The sequence below is a fragment of the Oryx dammah genome, unplaced genomic scaffold, assembly GCF_014754425.2.
Source record: "Oryx dammah isolate SB20612 unplaced genomic scaffold, SCBI_Odam_1.1 HiC_scaffold_25, whole genome shotgun sequence".
Lineage (NCBI taxonomy): Eukaryota > Metazoa > Chordata > Mammalia > Artiodactyla > Bovidae > Oryx > Oryx dammah.
The window spans coordinates 96,854,612-96,872,567 of NW_024070209.1; the positions used below are offsets into that span (position 1 = coordinate 96,854,612).

At 44.6% G+C, this 17,956-nt stretch overlaps 1 protein-coding gene across 2 annotated transcripts in view; it reads left to right on the forward strand.

The window, feature by feature from the left end:
* The first annotated feature begins 281 nt into the window (after nucleotides 1-281).
* Nucleotides 282-17,956, forward strand: part of GARNL3 (GTPase activating Rap/RanGAP domain like 3) — a 144,517-nt gene continuing 126,842 nt past the window's right edge. For both annotated transcript variants that reach the window (XM_040225155.1, XM_040225156.1), the window contains exon 1: nucleotides 282-445. In XM_040225155.1, the coding sequence (XP_040081089.1) occupies nucleotides 300-445 (146 nt within the window). In that variant the 5' untranslated portion in view covers nucleotides 282-299. The remainder of the gene's footprint in view (nucleotides 446-17,956) is intronic.

Below are 17,956 nucleotides of genomic sequence, written 5' to 3' on the forward strand. Positions count from 1 at the left end.
TACTCACTGTCCTCCTTGTACCTTCGACTCCACTGCCTGGGAGTGCGGAGGCCTCCACTCATCACTAAGGGATGTGATAGGATTTGGATGGTTCTACGGCCGTGATGTCACAGCAGTAAGGGTATGGTGCAGTCTTGGTGGGGCACCTGGATCTTGGGAATGTCTTGTCTTCACCCATTATTACTGGCGGGCTGGCCCCCAAGGGAGGAAACAGGCCAGCACTGGGCCGTGTTCTTCTCTATCCTCAGTGCCTTTCACAACCCCTCTGCTTCAGTACAGCACTGCAGCCTCCAGACCCCATGATGGACCCTCTGACGAAAGGGCCCTGCGGGAATCAGATGGCACAGACCCTCATGTGGAAAGCCAAGTCCTCTCTGTCCTTTGGCATCCAGCCCCTGCAGACGTGGCCGACTAAAGACCCTGAAGTAGAGGCCCAGGTCAACCTGTAAGTAAGTAAGAGAAGCATCATCTCAGTTGGGGCTCATGCTTACTCTAGCTTGAAACCCCCTAATGCTCAGGAAGAAAATTATCTTTGGGGGGAAGAGTATGGAGGGAGAGGGGAGTGGATACTTGATTGGGAAATTTCATTTCCATTTCTTAATGATGCCTTATATGTATTTATGTATTTACTTAGCCATGATCATTGAGCACCTACTCTGGCTAGGCCTTGTGTCAGGCATGGCAGGCAAAATAGATTTAGCTCCTGTTCTCAGGGGATTTATAGCTCATAGAACAGATAGTCATTAATCAAATAATCACACAAATAAATTGTGACAAGTGCAATGAAATGTGGTATCTTGATTCAATAAACATTTACAGGATGTCCTCAGTGTGCCAGCAACATACTCAGGATATAAGGAAATAAGATATCTCCTCACCTGTGGCTATCAAATAGAATCTAGAAGGGGAAAATTCCAATTATTATTCAGAAGAAATGATAATAATAACTATGTTATAGCTAATATATTAATAGATTCTAGGTCCCAGAGGGTGGTGACTGTGTTTTCTTATTAAATTTACTCCTGAGTCCCCAGGGCTTTGTTAGGGTGTACAGTATTTGCTGGATGAATGAATAAGTAATGAATGAAGAAGAGGATACTACAACACAGGGGTGCTTAGCTTTCCAGGGGGATCAAAGGCAACTAGCTGCAACAATATGATTTGCCTTAAGAACAAGAGATACTTCATCGATTCCATGCAACAGAAATGATCAGTGCTTACTGTACCTGGTGCTTTTGCGAGCCTAAATTCCATCGAGGGCCATGGATCAGAATCACCTATCGGGTTTAAGAAACAGCTGATGCCTGAGGCCCACCCCAGAGATTCTGACCCAGGGACAGCCTTTCCAAGAAGGCAGACAAGTAACCAAATATTAATAACTTCGATGCCACTAGAAAAGGAGCATGTAGAAAGTGCTACAGGAGGAAGGAATCTGCTGGAGGACAGGGAGGAAAACGAGAAGCAGTTGCACTTAGCCAGTCAGGATGACCGGCAGCCAGGCAGGAAAAGGAAAGAAAGCCACCTGAAACAGAGGAAACTGAAGAGCAAAGGCTCGGATCCGTGGAAATGGGTCCCAGCAGTGTTGACAGGCATTAAACTAGTGGTTCTTAAACCAGTGGTTCTGCAACCCTGGCTGCACAAAGTCAGCCCGGGAGCTATGAAACAGAAAGCCGGCACATTCTACCCAAGATTCGCAAGTCAAAGTGGGACACAGATACCAATATTTTATACAGCTCCCCAGGGAATTCTCATATGCAGCAAATGTTGAGAAATGTTAAATGTAACCACACATCAGTTCAGTTCAGTTCAGTTGATCAGTCATGTCCAACTCTTTGCAACCCCATGAATCGCAGCACACCAGGCCTCTCTGTCCATCACAACTCCCGGAGTTCACCCAAACCCATGTCCATTGAGTCGGTGATACCATCCAACCATCTCATTCTCTGTTGTCCCCTTCTCCCCCTGCCCCCAATCTTTCCTAGCATAAGTAAATACAAAATAGCTATGAAGCACCTTATATGCCTAGCTAAAGTGAAAGTAAAGTCCCTCAGTCATGTCTGACTCTTTGCAACTCTGTGGACTGTACAGTCCATGGAACTCTCCAGGCAAGAATACTGGAGTGGGTAAGCCTTTCCCTCCTCCAGGGAATCTTCCCAACCCAGGTCTCCCACATTGCAGGTGGATTCTTTCCCAGCAGAGCCACAAGGGAAGACCAAGAAGACTGGAGTGGGTGCCTAGCCCTTCTCCAGCGGATCTTCCTGACCCAGGAATGGAACCGGGGTCTCCTGCATTGCAGGTGGATTCATTACCAACTGAGCTATCAGGGAAGCCCTAAAGGGTATAAATTTTTATATCTCAGGCAATTGGGAGCCACTGGTAACTTGCATGATTTTAAGCGACAATACAGTTTGAAATAGACAAAGTTCACAGGGTTTGGATAAATTCAGGATTGCTAGTTCTGCAGTGGGTTCTTCCAGGAAATCAGAGAAATCTGAAGTCACTGCTGGCTTTTCAGAGCTGTCGCCATTCTTCCCACAGTGGCCCCGTAGGTCCATTTATGAATGTGGGAAATGAATGTCACCTTGGCTGTAAACTGAAATCTAAAGTTTCAGTGAACGCTGAATTATTTGACCGAAATGCTCCTGTTTCTTAGGAGGTGGCTGGTAACTAGCGTCCAGGCAGGCCTAGCGCTCTACTCTGGAGAGCAAGGAAACCTGGGCTTCATCAGCCAAAGGTGAAATGGGGGGAATGGCGTTCCTCCTTCTTCCCAAGCTCCAGGCCGGAGTAACAGCCCTCAAAGTGAACCCTGCGGGGGCCGCTGCTTCTGACTATACTACAAGCCCCACAGTACACCGCACGGATGACGTAGTCAAAGGGGCGAGCAGCGCTGCTGGGCAGCCTATGAGATGCAGCGGCCGCAGCCTGAGACGGGGCCTTCCAGGATCTTTTGGAGAATATGTTTATGGGTGGGACCAGGTCTTGGTGATTGGCGGCCGCAGGGCTAGCAAAACTGCGGCGGGAACGGGGAAGGCGGGGTTTGGGAAAGCGAGGTTTGGCTGCACCCCAGATTCAGGGGCATCAGGGCTGGACTCACTGGAGCCAGATGTTGGGTGGAAAACGGACTAGAGAGATGTGTCTTTAAGAATTGCTGCCATTCTACAGGCCACTCATTCACTCAACAGATTTACTGGCTACCTCTGCCAGGCACTTGTGCAGACATACCAAATGCGTTTTCTCTTTTTAGTCTTCACCAAAAAATCCGACGAGGTAACTACTGCTGGCTCCATCTTAGAGATGAGGAAGCCGAGGTCCAAAAGAGTTAGAAACACGTGTTCAGAACACACTGCTCTGTAAGTGATGGAGCAGAGATTTGCACCTGTCTGATCCCAGTCCATTCTGAAGGAGATCAGCCCTGAGATTTCTTTAGAAGGAATGATGCTAGAGCTGAAACTCCGGTACTTTGGCCACCTCATGTGAAGAGTTGACTCATTGGAAAAGACTCTGATGCTGGGAGGGATTGGGGGCAGGAGAGGAGAAGGGGACGACAGAGGATGAGATGGCTGGATGGCATCACTGACTCGATGGACGAGAGTCTGAGTGAACTCCGGGAGTTGGTGATGGACAGGGAGGCCTGGCGTGCTGCGATTCATGGGGTCGCAAAGAGTCGGACACGACTGAGTGACTGAACTGAACTGAACTGAGTCCCAGTACCACGCTCCTAACCTCAGCTGTGCAAGTAAGAGCAAAGTGTTTATGGCATATCAGTGTCCACAGGGTGTCTTGCTTCTGTGGAGTGAAGAATACAGCAGGACCTGACTGCACATCAATAAAGCTGACCAAGCACAAAGTTGGGCCTTATGTGAGGTACCATGGTTTATCAAGGCCTGCTTTCTGCCAGAAAGTATTCTGATATCTTTGTTGTTGTTCACTCTCTTCAGTTGTATTGGACTCTTTCCAAACCCATGGACGGTAGCACACCAGGCTTTCCTGTCCTTCACTATCTCCTGGAGTTGGCTCAAACTCATCTCCATTGAGTCGATGATGCCATCCAACCATCTCATTCTCTGTCGTCCCCTTCTCTTGCCCCCAGTCTTTCCAATGAGGGAAAGCATCAGGGTCTTTTACAATGAGTTGGCACTTCGCATCAGGTGGCCAAAGTATTGGAGCCTCAGCTTCAGCATCAGTCCTTCCAATGAATATTTGGGACTGATTTCCTTTAAGATTAACTGGTTTGATCTCCTTGCAGTCCAAGGGATCTCAAGGGTCTTCTCCAACACCACAGTTCAAAAGCATCAATTCTTTGGCATTCAGCATTCTTTATGGTCCAACTTTCACATCTGTACATGACTACCGGAAAAACCATAGCTTTGACTATATGGACCTTTGTCAGCAATGTGACGTCTTGGCTTGTTTGTCGTAGCTTTTCTTCCAAGGAGCAAGTGTCTTTTAATTTCATGACTGCAACACCGTCCACAGTGATCTTGAAGTCCAAGAAAAAAGTCTGTCTTTGTTTCCACTTTTCCTCCATCTATTTGCCATGAAGTGATGGGACTGGATGCCATGATCTTAATTTTTTGAATGTTGAGTTTTAAGCCAGCTTTTTCACTCTTTCTTTCACTTTCATCAAAAGGCTCTTTAGTTCCTCTTTGCTTTCTGCCATTAGGGTAGTATCATCTGCATATCTGAGGTTATTGGTATTTCTCCCTGCAGTTTTGTTTCCAACTTGTGCTTCATCCAGCCTGGCACTTCACATGATGTACTCTACATATAAGTTAAATAAGCAGGGTGGCAATATATAGCCTTGACAAACTCCTTTCCTAATTTGGAACCAGTCCATTGTCCGGTTGTAACTGTTGCTTCTTGACCTGCATAGAGGTTTCTCAGGAGATAGGTAAGGTGGTCTGGTATTCCCATCTCTTGAAGAATTTTCCACAGTTTGTTGTGAGCCACACAGTCAAAGGCTTTAGCATAGTCAATGAAGCAGAAGTAGATGTTTTTCTGGAATTCTCTTGCTTTTTCTGTGATCCAGTGAATGTTGGCAATTTGATCTCTGGTTCCTCTGCCTTATCTAATTCTAGCTTGTACATCTAGAAGTTCTCAGTTCATGTATTATTGAAGCCTAGCTTGAAGGATTTTGAACATTACCCTGCTAGCATGTGAAAAGAGTGCAATTGTAGAGTACATTCTTTAGCATTGCAATGAAAACTTGACCTTTTCTAGTCCTGTGGCCACTGCTGAGTTTCCCAAATTTTCTGGTATATTGAGTGTAGCACTTTCACAGCATCATCTTTTAGGATTTGAAATAGCTCAGCTGGAACTCCATCACCTCCACTAGCTTTGTTCATAGTAATGCTTCCTAAGGCCCACTTGACTTCACACTCCAGGATGTCTTGACTTCACACATCCTGGATGTCACCAGGATGTCTAGGTGAGTGGTCACAAATCAGCTTACTGAGCACCTGTGTGCTGCGCTGGGCCTTGTTATAGGCACTGAGCATGCAGAGGGAGCATCTCCTTCCAGATTAAGCTGGGGCTTGTGGAAGTGCTGTTACCTAGGGAAGTCCAGGGAGATTTCTCAGTGGAGGGACTACCTAAAGGATGAGACCTTTACCAGGCAGAGGCGAAGGAGGCGTTCCCAGACAGAGGGGACCATATGTGCAAAGGCCAGCAGCATTAAAGCACTCGAGATTTGAGGGGAGCCACAAATAGTCTGGTCTGGCTGGTGCTTCTTGGGGAGTGGTGAGCAATGAGCCTGGGATGGCAGAAAGAAGGCAAGTCACTGGGCAGTGGGGGGCTTAACCTCCTTGCTAGGAAGTTTGGTCTTGACTCTCTTAGCTAGAGCAGAGCATGATCAGATTTGCATACTGGAATGATTACTGGTATCAATGGGCAGCTAGATTGCAGAAGAAAAAAGCTGGCAGCCAGGAGACCTATCAGAGTGGCCAGGTAAGAGATATTAAGTGTTCTGATGAGTGGCAGGAACAATGGGATTAGGTTAAGGAATAATTAAGAGGAAAGTTAGAGTGGACCTGGTAAATGCATGGGTGGTGAGGTGAGGAAGTGACCCTCAGAGTTTTGACTCTGGCAACTGAGTGATGGTCTTGCCCTTAAAGAGAGGGTCTTGAGATGAGGCAGCACAAAATCTGAGACAGAATGAGACAGAGATCATTAGATACTGCTGTTAGGGGCAGGTTTCAATAATATGTGAACTGAAAACTTCTAGTTCTGAGGAGGGATATAATTACATCTTTGGAGGCAGGAAGTTCTTAGTAAGAAGAGTCTTCTTAGAGTAAAGTGAAGTGGATCTTGAAAAAGGAGGAGAACCTTCCTTCTTTCTTTTTCTTGACTAGATTTTAATCAGCAGAGGTAGGAGAAGGGTGTTCTGGATGGCCAGATCCTGATTTGCCACTTGTGTGGCAAAGAAGTAGGAAGTCTGGAAAGTCAGCCGGGGGACGTACTGTGAAAGGTGTTGTACTTAACCCCAGGACAGTGGGACACTGAGTGGTTTTTGAGACAGACGAGTGATGGTTTAGGCTCTGGTTTTTAAAAGTTAATTTCACTGATGTGTGCAGTGAGGAGGCCAAGAAACCAACTAAGAGATGAACTACAGAGGGGCTTGTTGGTCGTGACAGAAACCCATCTCAAAATAGTTTAGGTGTAAAAGGAGAATGTGTGGGTTCATGTGACCAAACTAAGGAAAGGGACAGATCGTGCCTCAGGGTCAACTGGATCCAGGAACAGTCAGTCCACACCCTCAAGCTCCCACTCCTTAGCCTGCTTTCTTTCTGCCTGTTGACCTCCGTGTCTCCTACCATCCATGAGTTTTCACCACTGCAGTGAGTACGATCTTGGGCGGCGTGGGGTATGTTCTCAGACTTGCAAATTGAGAGGAAAAATCTTCCCTATTGACATATGTATGAAAGTGAAAGTGTTAGTCACTCAGTCATTTCCGACTCTTTGTGACCCCATGGACTAGCCCCCCAGGCTCCTCAGTCAATGGAATTCTCCAGGCAAGGATACTAGAGTGGGTTCCCATTGCCTTCTCCAGGCAATCTTCCCGACCCAGGGACAGAAGCCAGGTCTCCTGCATTGTAGGCAAATTCTTTACCATCTGAGCCACCAGGAAAGCCCTGGTGTATACCTGTGGCTGATTCATGTTGCTGTATGGCATGTTGTATGTGTGCTGATTCATGTTGATGTATACATGTTGATGTATGGCAGAAACCAACACAATATTGTAAAGCAATTATCCTTCAATTAAAAATAAATTAATTAAAAAATATATTTTCCCATCAGTTAGAGGAACCATGGGAAAGGACTTGAGTTTCCCAGCCTGGGTCACATTTCCATTCCTAGTTCTGAGGGAATGTCTGTTACCAGGGGCAGAGGAGGCAGTTCTTGCTTCCCTGGTGAGCAGTGGGAGGGCTCAGGAAGTAGAAAACATAATTTGAAGGGGTCAGAAAAGCCAGAGGGGCAGTTTCAAAAAGGAGAGTGCTCTCTGACCAATCACAAAAATAACTTAGGAAGTTTTTTTAAAAATATGGATCGTGGAACTGATTAAATTAGAATCCTTAATGGTGGGACCCAGGCCTGGGGCTGAAGGTGTTGAATGTAACAGAAAGTTTGAAGATCAAAACAATATCTTCTGTTGAGTTTGATGATTCGGGAAGCCATGGGGCTCCTCTGAGAATGCAGTTTCAGCTGGGAAGGGAGGGCAGAAGGCACACGAGTCTCTCTGCATCCTCATGTCTCCTCATTCATAACCTCATTTCAGGGCTGTGTCCGACCCTACTAGAAGCAAAGTCAGTCAGTTTAGTCACTCAGTCATGTCTGACTCTTTGCGACCCATGGACTGCAGCATGCCAGGCTTCCCTGTCCATCACCAACTCCCAAAGCTTGCTCAAATTTATGTTCATTGAGTCGGTGATGCCATCCAACCATCTCACCCTCCATCGTTCCCTTCTCCTCCTTTCTTCAATCTTTCCCAGCATCATGTTCTTTTTCAGTGAGTTCTTCTCATCAGGCAGCCAGAGTATTGGAGCTTCAGCTTCAGCATCAGTCCTTCCAATGAATATTCAGGACTGATTTCCTTTAGGATTGACCTGTTTGATCTCCTTGCAGTCCAAGAGACTCTTAAGAGTCTTCTCCAACACCACAGTTCAAAAGCATCGATTCTGGGGTGCTCAGCTTTCTTTATGGTCCAACTTACATCCATACATAGACGCAGACGCCTCTCACAGGCTGGATGCCTCTCACTGGCGGATATGAGGTAGGGAGGGTTCCGGCTTCGGCCTCCAGGCCTCCGCTGCTGCTGTGTCTAGTACTACCACCAATACTGCCGCCTCCATTGGAGCTTCTTATTTATAAAATGGCGCCCCTGGACTAGGACAAGTAGGTAGATATATTGCGTCTATGCAAATACCTACTGGAGAAGGACTTGAAGCAGCTTTGTGACTACGTTTGTGACCTCCTCTTGGAAAAGGAGCCAGTATCAACACCAGTAACAAGAGGCACAGTCTCTTCGTTAGTTCAATACATTAGGAAAAGACAAAGGAAACCTATTGAAAAGATGGTTATTCAGGGCCATTCTGCCTTAAAAGAATGTCAACCAGGAGCTAAGGGAAGAAAGTTTGAAGAGTTTTTAATCCCATCTGAATTATCTGCCCACTCTTTTAAAAAAATGTGTATTTCTTTCTTTATGTGGTTGCCTTGGGTCTTGGTTGCAGCATGGGGAATCTAGTTCACTGACCAGGCACAGAACCTGGGCCCCCTGCACTGATTGGGAGCTCAGTAATCTCAGCCACTGGACCACCAGGGAAGTCCCTGCCTATTTTTTTAAAAACCATCAGTCCTTCCTATGATTAGTTACAATATCCTAGCAACAAGTGGATTTTTTTAAAAGTACAATTCAGATTCATTTCCATCACTAGGCTGAATTAGCAGTGGTATACTTGTTGATCTTTTGGAGAAAGTTATCATGTGTTTGAAAGAGTTTATAATCAAGGCTTTATACAAATTTAGGCAATATCATATTTAAACATGGGAAGGTCCCCTGGAGGAGGGCGTGGCAACCCACTCCTGTATTCTTGCCTGGAGAATCCCCATGGACAGAGGAGCCTGATGGGCTACAGTCCATGCGGTCGCAAAGAGTCAGAGACAACTGAGCAGCTAACCACAGTACATATTTAAACATTCTAAAATAGCTCTCAAAAGCTATTTAAAACCTAGTTTGCTCCTGAATAAAAGTCTACTTGGTTAAAAAACACAGAGCTGGAGAGAAAGCCTCTGGGTTTAAATGAGGGGAAGTAGTAGGAAGCCCAGGTGGCTGCTGGTCTTGGCCACATTTGCCAATGAAACTCCAACAATAAGGAAATTGATGTTTCAATTTCCATTTGCCTGACTCCTGTCACTAATTCTCAACTGATTTCAAATACAGAGAAGAGAGCAGTTTGATTTATTAAAAGCCTCCTAAAGCTCAGACAATTGTGAGGCAGGCTAGGATTTATATGGGTCTGGCTAGAAGGAGGTTTTATTTATTTACTTTTTAATTCTCTTGTTCTTCCTGGTCTTTACAAAGTGTCTGGCACACAGAAAGTCCTCACTAAATATTTGTTGGATAAGTTAAAGGTCATACTTTGGCCACCTGACGTGAAAAACTGACTCATTTGAAAAGACCCTGATGCTGGGAAAGATTGAAGGCAGGAGGAGAAGGGGACGACAGAGGATGAGATGGCTGGATGGCATCACTGACTCAATGGACATAAGTTTGAGCAAACTCTGGGAGTTGGTGATGGACAGGGAGGCCTGGCGTGCTGTAGTCCATGGAGTCACAAAGAGTCAGGCGTGACTGGGCAACTGAACTGAACTGAAGTTAAAGGTAATAGAACAAAGGTGCCAACTAGGAGCCTTCTGCAATGATGAAGGTCTAAGCTAAAGCAGAGAAAGTGGAAATGAAAAGGAGAAGGAGGGACAAAGGACTATGAGACATGGTATAATTCTGGAAATATCCTTAAGTGCAAAATGTCATGTACCAGGTTATATATTGCAGTTTATTATTAGTAGCAAAAGGTTTAAAACCATTTACCTAGGAAACTGGTTAAATAAAATATGGTGTGTCTACTCAATGGAATAGTATGTAGCCAAAAGAAAAAATTACAGGGGCTCTTTTGGTACTGATTTGGAAAGATTGCCAAGGTACATTAAATGAAAAAATAACAAAAAGAATGGACTTGTGAATGGTGAATGGTTTACTACTAATGTATTTACCAAAGGCAAAAGGGAATATATGTTTTTCTTTCTTTGTAAATGCACACAGCATCTCTGGCAGACACACACTAAACAGTAGAGGCTACTGGTGGGGAGAGGAAATAGAAGAGGGGGCGTGGGGCCAAGAGGGAGGAGAGGAGAGACTTTCTCTTGTATGGCCCTTTGGATTCTGTAAATTTTGAAGGAAGTAAGCTTATCTCTTCAAAGAATGACATATAGAGTACCAGGTTAAGCTCCCAGTAACAACCTAGATGGGTGGGATGGGGTGAGGAGTGGCAGGGAGAATTAAGAGGAAGGGATATATGTATACTTATGGCTAATTGACATTGTAGTATGGCAGAAACCAACACAACATTGTAAAGCAATTATCCTCCAAATAAAAATAAATTTTAAAAAGGACACCAAAAATATACATGACTAAAAATTTTTAAAAATAATGAAATACAAGTAACACATAAAAACATGCACCAATCAAAGGCAACACTGTGAAGGCCTGTACCGGGGCTTGAAGGCTGATTAGATGTTGGACATGGGGAAAATATGGGTGATGACCCTGAGCTTGAACCTCAAGTGACTAGGAAGAACATGGCAGTGCTGCTGACTGAGGTGTGAGTGGGGAGTGGGAGTGAGGGTGCCTGGGGGCGTGCTATGTTTTAGGGGTCCCAGGGGGTTCACAGAGCCAGGTCCAGCAGTGGGAAGTCAGAACGTGCAGCTGAAGAAAAAGTTTTGAGTTGGAGATTTGGTTTGGGTTAGAGAGAGGCAGTATTTGAAGGTGCAGGAGTAGTGAGGTCCCCAGGGAGGTGAGTGGCCCAAATGGAAGGGAGAGGAATGTGGGTCTTCACCTTTCAAGGGTGGCCTAAGGTTCAGCGCTGCCTTGCTGCTCTGTGTGATCTAAGTCAGGGAGAAGTATGGTGTCACTCCGCCAGGATGTCCTGGTCCTTTTCTGGGAACAGAAGCTACACCACTGAGCTCCACATCCCCTGGAGGAACAATCACTAACAGCAATCATTTTTCCTCAAGGAGGTTATGCCATTACTAAAAATTTTATTCCTTTGACTATTCACATTTTCTATTCTTTCAAAATTTACAGTCCTCAAGGGCCAGCAACCCATTTTTGGTGCTCACCTCATCTCGAAATACAGTACAGCACACCATGAGGGCGCACTATAAATAGTGATAGTCTTTTTAATCATTGCTTATAAGAAGCAGAAGGAAATAGTTCAGGCTGCCATGCCCTAAATTCACCTAAACTAACCCTCATTTTTATAAATCCCATTTGGCTTTGGATGGAGGCTGGTTGTTTTCCTGTCATCTCCTATATTAACAAATGTTCTTGGTTAAAATCCTTTTGCCTTCTGTATTTCTGTGAATTTGGTCTATCTATTATTTTGCTTTCTTTGAAGAACATCCCCCCCACCCCCTCCCCCTCCACTCTCTCATCCTTGGTCTCAAAGTCTCATTTTTGTAGACCATCTCAGGATCAGAGTACCTTGGTGAAGTTAACATTTTAGAAACTCTTTCACAAATAGAGTTTGACCTTAAAAGCACAGAGTAAGCTGCTTTTCTCCCAGTACATGGTCTGAATGTATCTGGAGAAAAACAGAGCACAAGTAAGTATGGAGTAGCCACCTGATGCGAAGAGTCAGCTTGTTGGAAAATACCCTGATGCTGGGAAGGATTGAAGGCAAAAGAAGAAGGGGACGGCAAACAATGAGATGATTTGATAGCATCAGCAACTCAATGGACATGAATGTGATCAAATTTCAGGGATGGTGGAGAACAGAAGAGCCTGATGTGCTACCGTCCGTGGGGTCACAAAGAATCAGACATGACTTACTGACTAAATAACAAGGGATCTAAATTGGTCCTAAAAATTAGAATAAAATATAGAGGTCATTTAAAAAGCAGTGGGAGGAGCCTTCCCCCTCTCCTAGGTTATTTCAAGGGAAAATTCAGTCAGTTACACAAGCATTTACCTTTACATTTGAGACTAAGAATTTTTCACATATTGATATGGGCTATAAAGCAGATCAAGATACACCAACCCAAAAATGCCACTTTGGCATAAAGATTATTTTGAGCTGAAGGCAGCTGAGAAAAGGCAGATATAGGAAGAACGTCTGCCCTCCCCCCATCTGCCTAAAAGCAGGGCATTAATTTCTCTATGTGGAGGTACCCCCTCCCCTCTCTTTACCAAGAGGAGGAGAACAGCCCTTGCTACCAGAGACAGAGACTGCACCAAGGTGAGTCTACATGAACAAGCCTTTCTAAGTAACCCAATCTATCACTGCTTTCCCCCACGTGGCTCCCTCCCCATGACTGACCCTCCCAGAATCCCCAAATCTGGCCCCCTTTTTCATGTCTAGTCACTTCTCCACAATTTATCGCCCTTTGTTTAAATGGTATATGAGTCTCTAACTGCTATTTGGGGTTTTCTTTTCTGTGCAGCCCTTGTGCATGTAAAATTAGAAATAAAATTTGTATGCCTTTTCTTCTGTTCATCTGTCTTTTGTCAACTTAATTCACAGGCATCAGCTGCAGAACATAGAAGAGTAAAGGGAAAGTTTTTCCTCCCTAACAGATATTTCTTAAAGTTAGAGCATTTTAGATCACAGGAGAGCCTAGCTTATCTCTGTCTTTTTCTTCTTTGTGTTGTTCAAATGCACATACCTTCTTGCTAATGAAGCACATGGATGTACAATCTCTGTCTCTTCAAGTAGTTGTTGTGCTCCAGACTATTCACCATGCTAGTGTGTGTTTTCTCTTTAAATCCAACAGCCCCATGAGAACTGTCCCATGTTTATCAGTATTTGTTGAATTAATTCATAAATCAAGCCCTATTTTACAGCTGTAGAACTGAGGCCCCATGAAAGGCTGTTTCTTGCCGAAAATCAGGCAGTAAATTAGTGGTGGGTTATTACAGGGCTGAGTAAATATCAGGCAACCCTTATGCACATGGAATTTCATGTTAATTTATTTAAATTTAGGATCAGAGTTTCTTTTTTACTCTGTATAACATTTTTAGGTAATTTCTTATTGTACTATAATTTACATGCAATAAAATGCAAGAATCTTAAGTTAACAGTTGGATAAGTTTGACACTTGCAGCTGATCCACTTTGTAATGTTACAGTGTGATCTGTTGCACTTAATTATATTACCTGTTTATTGAAAGATGCCAACCACTAGACATAGGAAATGCCAGCCTCATTGTTAGCTAATGGCTAGTGAATGATGTCACAATGTATTCATTGTGATGGCCCCCACAGCATTTTCTTTGTTTGCTCATATTACTGGCATTGGATTCACTTCTGAAGCAAATTTATTGAGATTAACCTGAGGCAACATTTACAGTATTTTCAGGTCTGACTCAGAAACGAAATTTCACAAATATGCTGTATAACGCTGCTCACTTCCAGCAGCAGCCGACAGTGGACTTGTGAGCACCTGGTAGTGTCTCTTCAGGCCTGATCCTTGAGAAAGCTCTGAAGCAGCCCCTGTGCTTACCCCGCCTCTTCTCTGGGTACCTGTGCATATGGCTGACCTCACCCTCCTATGTCACTCCCAGCCCCTTGCAAAGAAGGAAAATCCTAGGGGACCCAGTGGCTTTCTTCAGACATTTGAAGGGCTTTCCTGTAGAAGTGATCTTGTTTTATGTGGCCCCAAAGGATTGGCTGGCTGACTATTATTCACTCATTCGTTCATTCATTCATTCATAATTCAATAAAACCCCACTAAGAGCTAATATCTGTGCCAGGTATTATGTAACATGTAAGGATTTTGCACTGAACAGAACCAACAGAGAACCTGTCATTGTGGATGCTTATATTCTAGTAAGGGTGGCAGATGTTAATCCAGTATCCTCTTTGTATTAATAATTTCTAGTCTGGGGAGTAGGGATGAAGTCCAGAAGAAGCAGAAGAGGCAGTTTGTAGAGAGCTTTCCAGGTCCTGAGATGAGAAAGAAGCTCAGCAGGCTAAGGGAAAGGAAGAAGGGCAGTGTGGCTGGACTGCTGAGATGGGGAGAGAGTGGGCCCGACAGGACCGCTGACCCAGGTGTGACCATAAGGAAATTAAGAAGAAGTGAAAGGGTGAAGACGTAGGACCAACTGGTGGCAATTAAAGTGTGATGGATTTCAATTCAATATAGAAAAAAAAAAAAAAACTGACAGGGAGAATGGAGTGCCCTGGGGCATACTGTGTTTCTTTATCACTAACAGTGTGTAATGGGCTTCCCTGGTGGCTCAGTGACAAAGAATTCTCCTGCAATGCAGGAGACACAGGTTCAATCCCTGGCTTGGGAAGATCCCCTGGAGAAGGAAATGGCATTCCACTTCGGTATTCTTGCCTGGGAAATCCCATGGACAGAGGAGCTTTGTGGGCTCCAGTCCATGGGGTTGCAGAAGAGTCAGACACAACTTAGAGACTAAACAATAACAACAACGATCGCGTGTAATTGAGACTTGTTAGCTATATTTAAAGTATCTGGTAGAGAATACACTACCATAGGTGGCAGGTTGGACACCAGTGATCCTTCAGTCTCTGGACTGGAAGTCTCTGGACATTTCTGGAAGTCTCTTCCACCCTAAAATTGTATGTTGAGGTGGCCGGAAGACTGACGAGGCTATTATAGGGATCTGGACATCAAATAGTGAGGACCCATGAGATGGAAGGACTTGGCTGGCTGAGTATGGGAGATGATCACTGATGAAATGTCCAGTTGTAGGAGAATGGAGGATCAGTGGGATATTGACACAGCAGGAGGCTACACAGCACTGTGAGTCAATGACTAGAGTTATGGCTATCAACGTTTACAAACCTCAAAAGCAAAGTGTTCAAAGAAGCTAGTTGCAGGGAGATAGTCATGGTTTGATATACAAGTGTGTAAAATTTAAAGTCATGCTAAACAATACTGCATATGGTTTATGACTACATGGTACAAATGTCAAAGATAAGTAGGAAGTATAAACCAAATTGTTTAGTCAAATTGTGTCAAAGGAGAGAGAGATGAAAATGAGATCAAGGAGAGGTACACAGGGGTTTTCATTGTATCTATAATGTTCATGATATTCATTTTTCTGCATCTTAAACTATTTCATAATAAAACAAATTAGAGAAGAAATCCAGATGAGTCTGACATACAGCTAGGTTTGAGAGCCAGAATCAAGTGCTTCTCAAAGTTCAACATGCATTTGAATCCTCAAGGGGATCTTGTTAAAATGCTGATTTTGTCTCATTATAGGGTCTGGGGTGGGGCCTAAGAGTCTGAATTTCTAACCAACTCAGGGAAAACTATCACTCAGGGAAAACTATCACAGTAGCTAGGATGGGAGATTCCCGTTCTCTAGGATTCCCGCTAGCCACGGTACTGCTCAGAAATGCTGCTCTGGACAGCATGCCTGCCTTCAGAGTCTGGGTACAGCTGGAGGCACAGTTTGGCAATCTCAGAAGAGAAGCTTGGAGAACCTAGGGAGACAGACTTTGCAGGGATTTCCCCAAAGAAGTTAAATCTGCAGGTGATCAAGGCAGGTCTGCAGCAACATATGTTGTCTGCTGATTTTTTCTTCTTAAACAAGTTTCTGTTTAACGCTTTGTGGTCATGCACGTATAGGTGTCCTGTGGAGCAGTGTTTCCCAAACCAAATTATACTCAGCTGGAAATCCCTTCAGCCTTGACCTTATAAGAAAGAAGCCAAGGTCACTAGAGAGTGGAGAGGGAGGGAGCAGACGTGTGGACATTACACTTTGTAGGAATCATTTGTAGGTAGCAGCTCCCAGGTTTCTGGATGGTGGGTCTTTTAAAAAATTAATTAATTTTTGGTTGTGCTTGGGTCTTCGTTGCTGTGCAGGCTTTCTCTAGTTGCAGTGAGCCGGGGCTACTCTATAGTTGTGGTATGTGGGCGTAGTTGCTCTGCGGTATGTGGAATCTTCGGGGATCAAACCCATGTCTCCTGCATTGGCAGGCAGCTTCTTATCCACTGTGTCACCAGGGAAATCCTGGATGGTGGGGCTTGAGCTGAGCAGAATGACAGGCCTTCAGGCTTCTGCTCTGCACACCCACATCCCAAAGGGGACTGTTGTACAGTTAACAGCTTTGCTACACACAGGTGTGATGTGCTTGCACACTTTTTGTTCTGTGAAGTCCAATGTCCTTTATATTTTCCCACTGAACTGTAAGTGCTGTGACTGTGGGGACCACACATCTTAGGTTTAGCACCTGGCCCAGTACCTGGTACGTCTTAGGTGCTCAGGAACTGTTTATGGGATGAGTGAAAGAATTTCAACTCAGATACAGGTGTTTTTAAACTTAACCTTTTTATTTTGAGGGCATCATAGATTCTTATAATGTAGTTATCAGAAAAACACAGAGAGATTCCAGGTATCCTTTCCCCAGTTTCCCCCAGTGGTAACATCTGGCATAATAACATTAGTGCAGGATCAGTCACAACCAGAAAATTGTCACTGATGCAATCCGCTGGCCTTAGGTTTCCCTGGTGTCACATGCAATCTTATCATGTGTAGGTTCATTATTTATCATCACAGATGACACAGAATGGCTCCATCACCACAGAATCCCTTATGCTACCTTTTCATAACCCACCTCCCTCCTCTATAATTTTAAAGAATGTCACCTCAGGAATGTCATGTGATGGAATCACAGCAGTATGTCACCTTTTAGCACTGGCCCTTTCCACTCCACACGACTCCCTGGACATTGCCCAAGTTGCTGCGTCTGTCAGTGTTGTGCTCCTTTTCTGGGCTGAGGGACATTCCAGCGTGTGTGTGCACCACAGGTTCTTTATCCATTGGCCCTTCCAAGGATTTCTAGGCTTTTTCCAGTTTGGGGCTATCATGAATAAAGCTGCTGTGAACATTTGTGTACAGATATTTTTGAATATATATTTTCATTTCTCTGGGATAAATGCCCAGGAGTGCAAGTGTTGGGTCATATGGTAACTGCGTGTTTAATCTTATAAGAAACTGCTAACTGGTTTGCAGAGAGGCTTGGCTTACCTTGCACATTCCCACCCAGAGTTTATGAGTGGTGTGGTTGCTCTGTCTTCGCCAGTATTTGGTGTGGTTGCTGTTTTTCAGTTAGAACTCCAAGGGCACTGGTAGAGGTCATTATTGAAGGGAAACTTGCAGTGAATTACCACAAGACTTTAGTAAGAGCAGAGAATCCAGTAAGTTCTGGGGACACCTGTCTATGTCCAGAAACTTAGTGGGCACAGAAATAGTGTAGGAGAAATGCATTTCAGAATATTACAGAAATGAAAATTAAAGTGAGAAAGATGGCTGAATAATGGTGGAAGTAACATCAAATATACCGAAAGAAATGTCAGAATATCCAATGGCAGATGGATGGTGGAAGAGGGAAAGGGAGAAGGGGGCAGGAACCCATCTGCATTCAGCAAGGGCAAAGGCCACCAGAGGTGAAGTGAAAGTCACTCAGTCCAAGTCTTTGTCACCCTGTGGATGGTAGCCCGCCAGGCTCTTCTGTCCATGGAATTCTCCAGGCCAGAATACTGGAATGGGTAGCCGTTCCCTTCTCCAAGGGATCTTCCCAACCCAGGGATCAAACCCAGGTCTCCCATGTTGCAGGCGGATTCTTTACCATCTGAGCCACCAGGGAAACCCTAAGAGCTGTCACTAATTCATAACTCTTCATGGAGCAGCCTGCTCTGAACCGGGC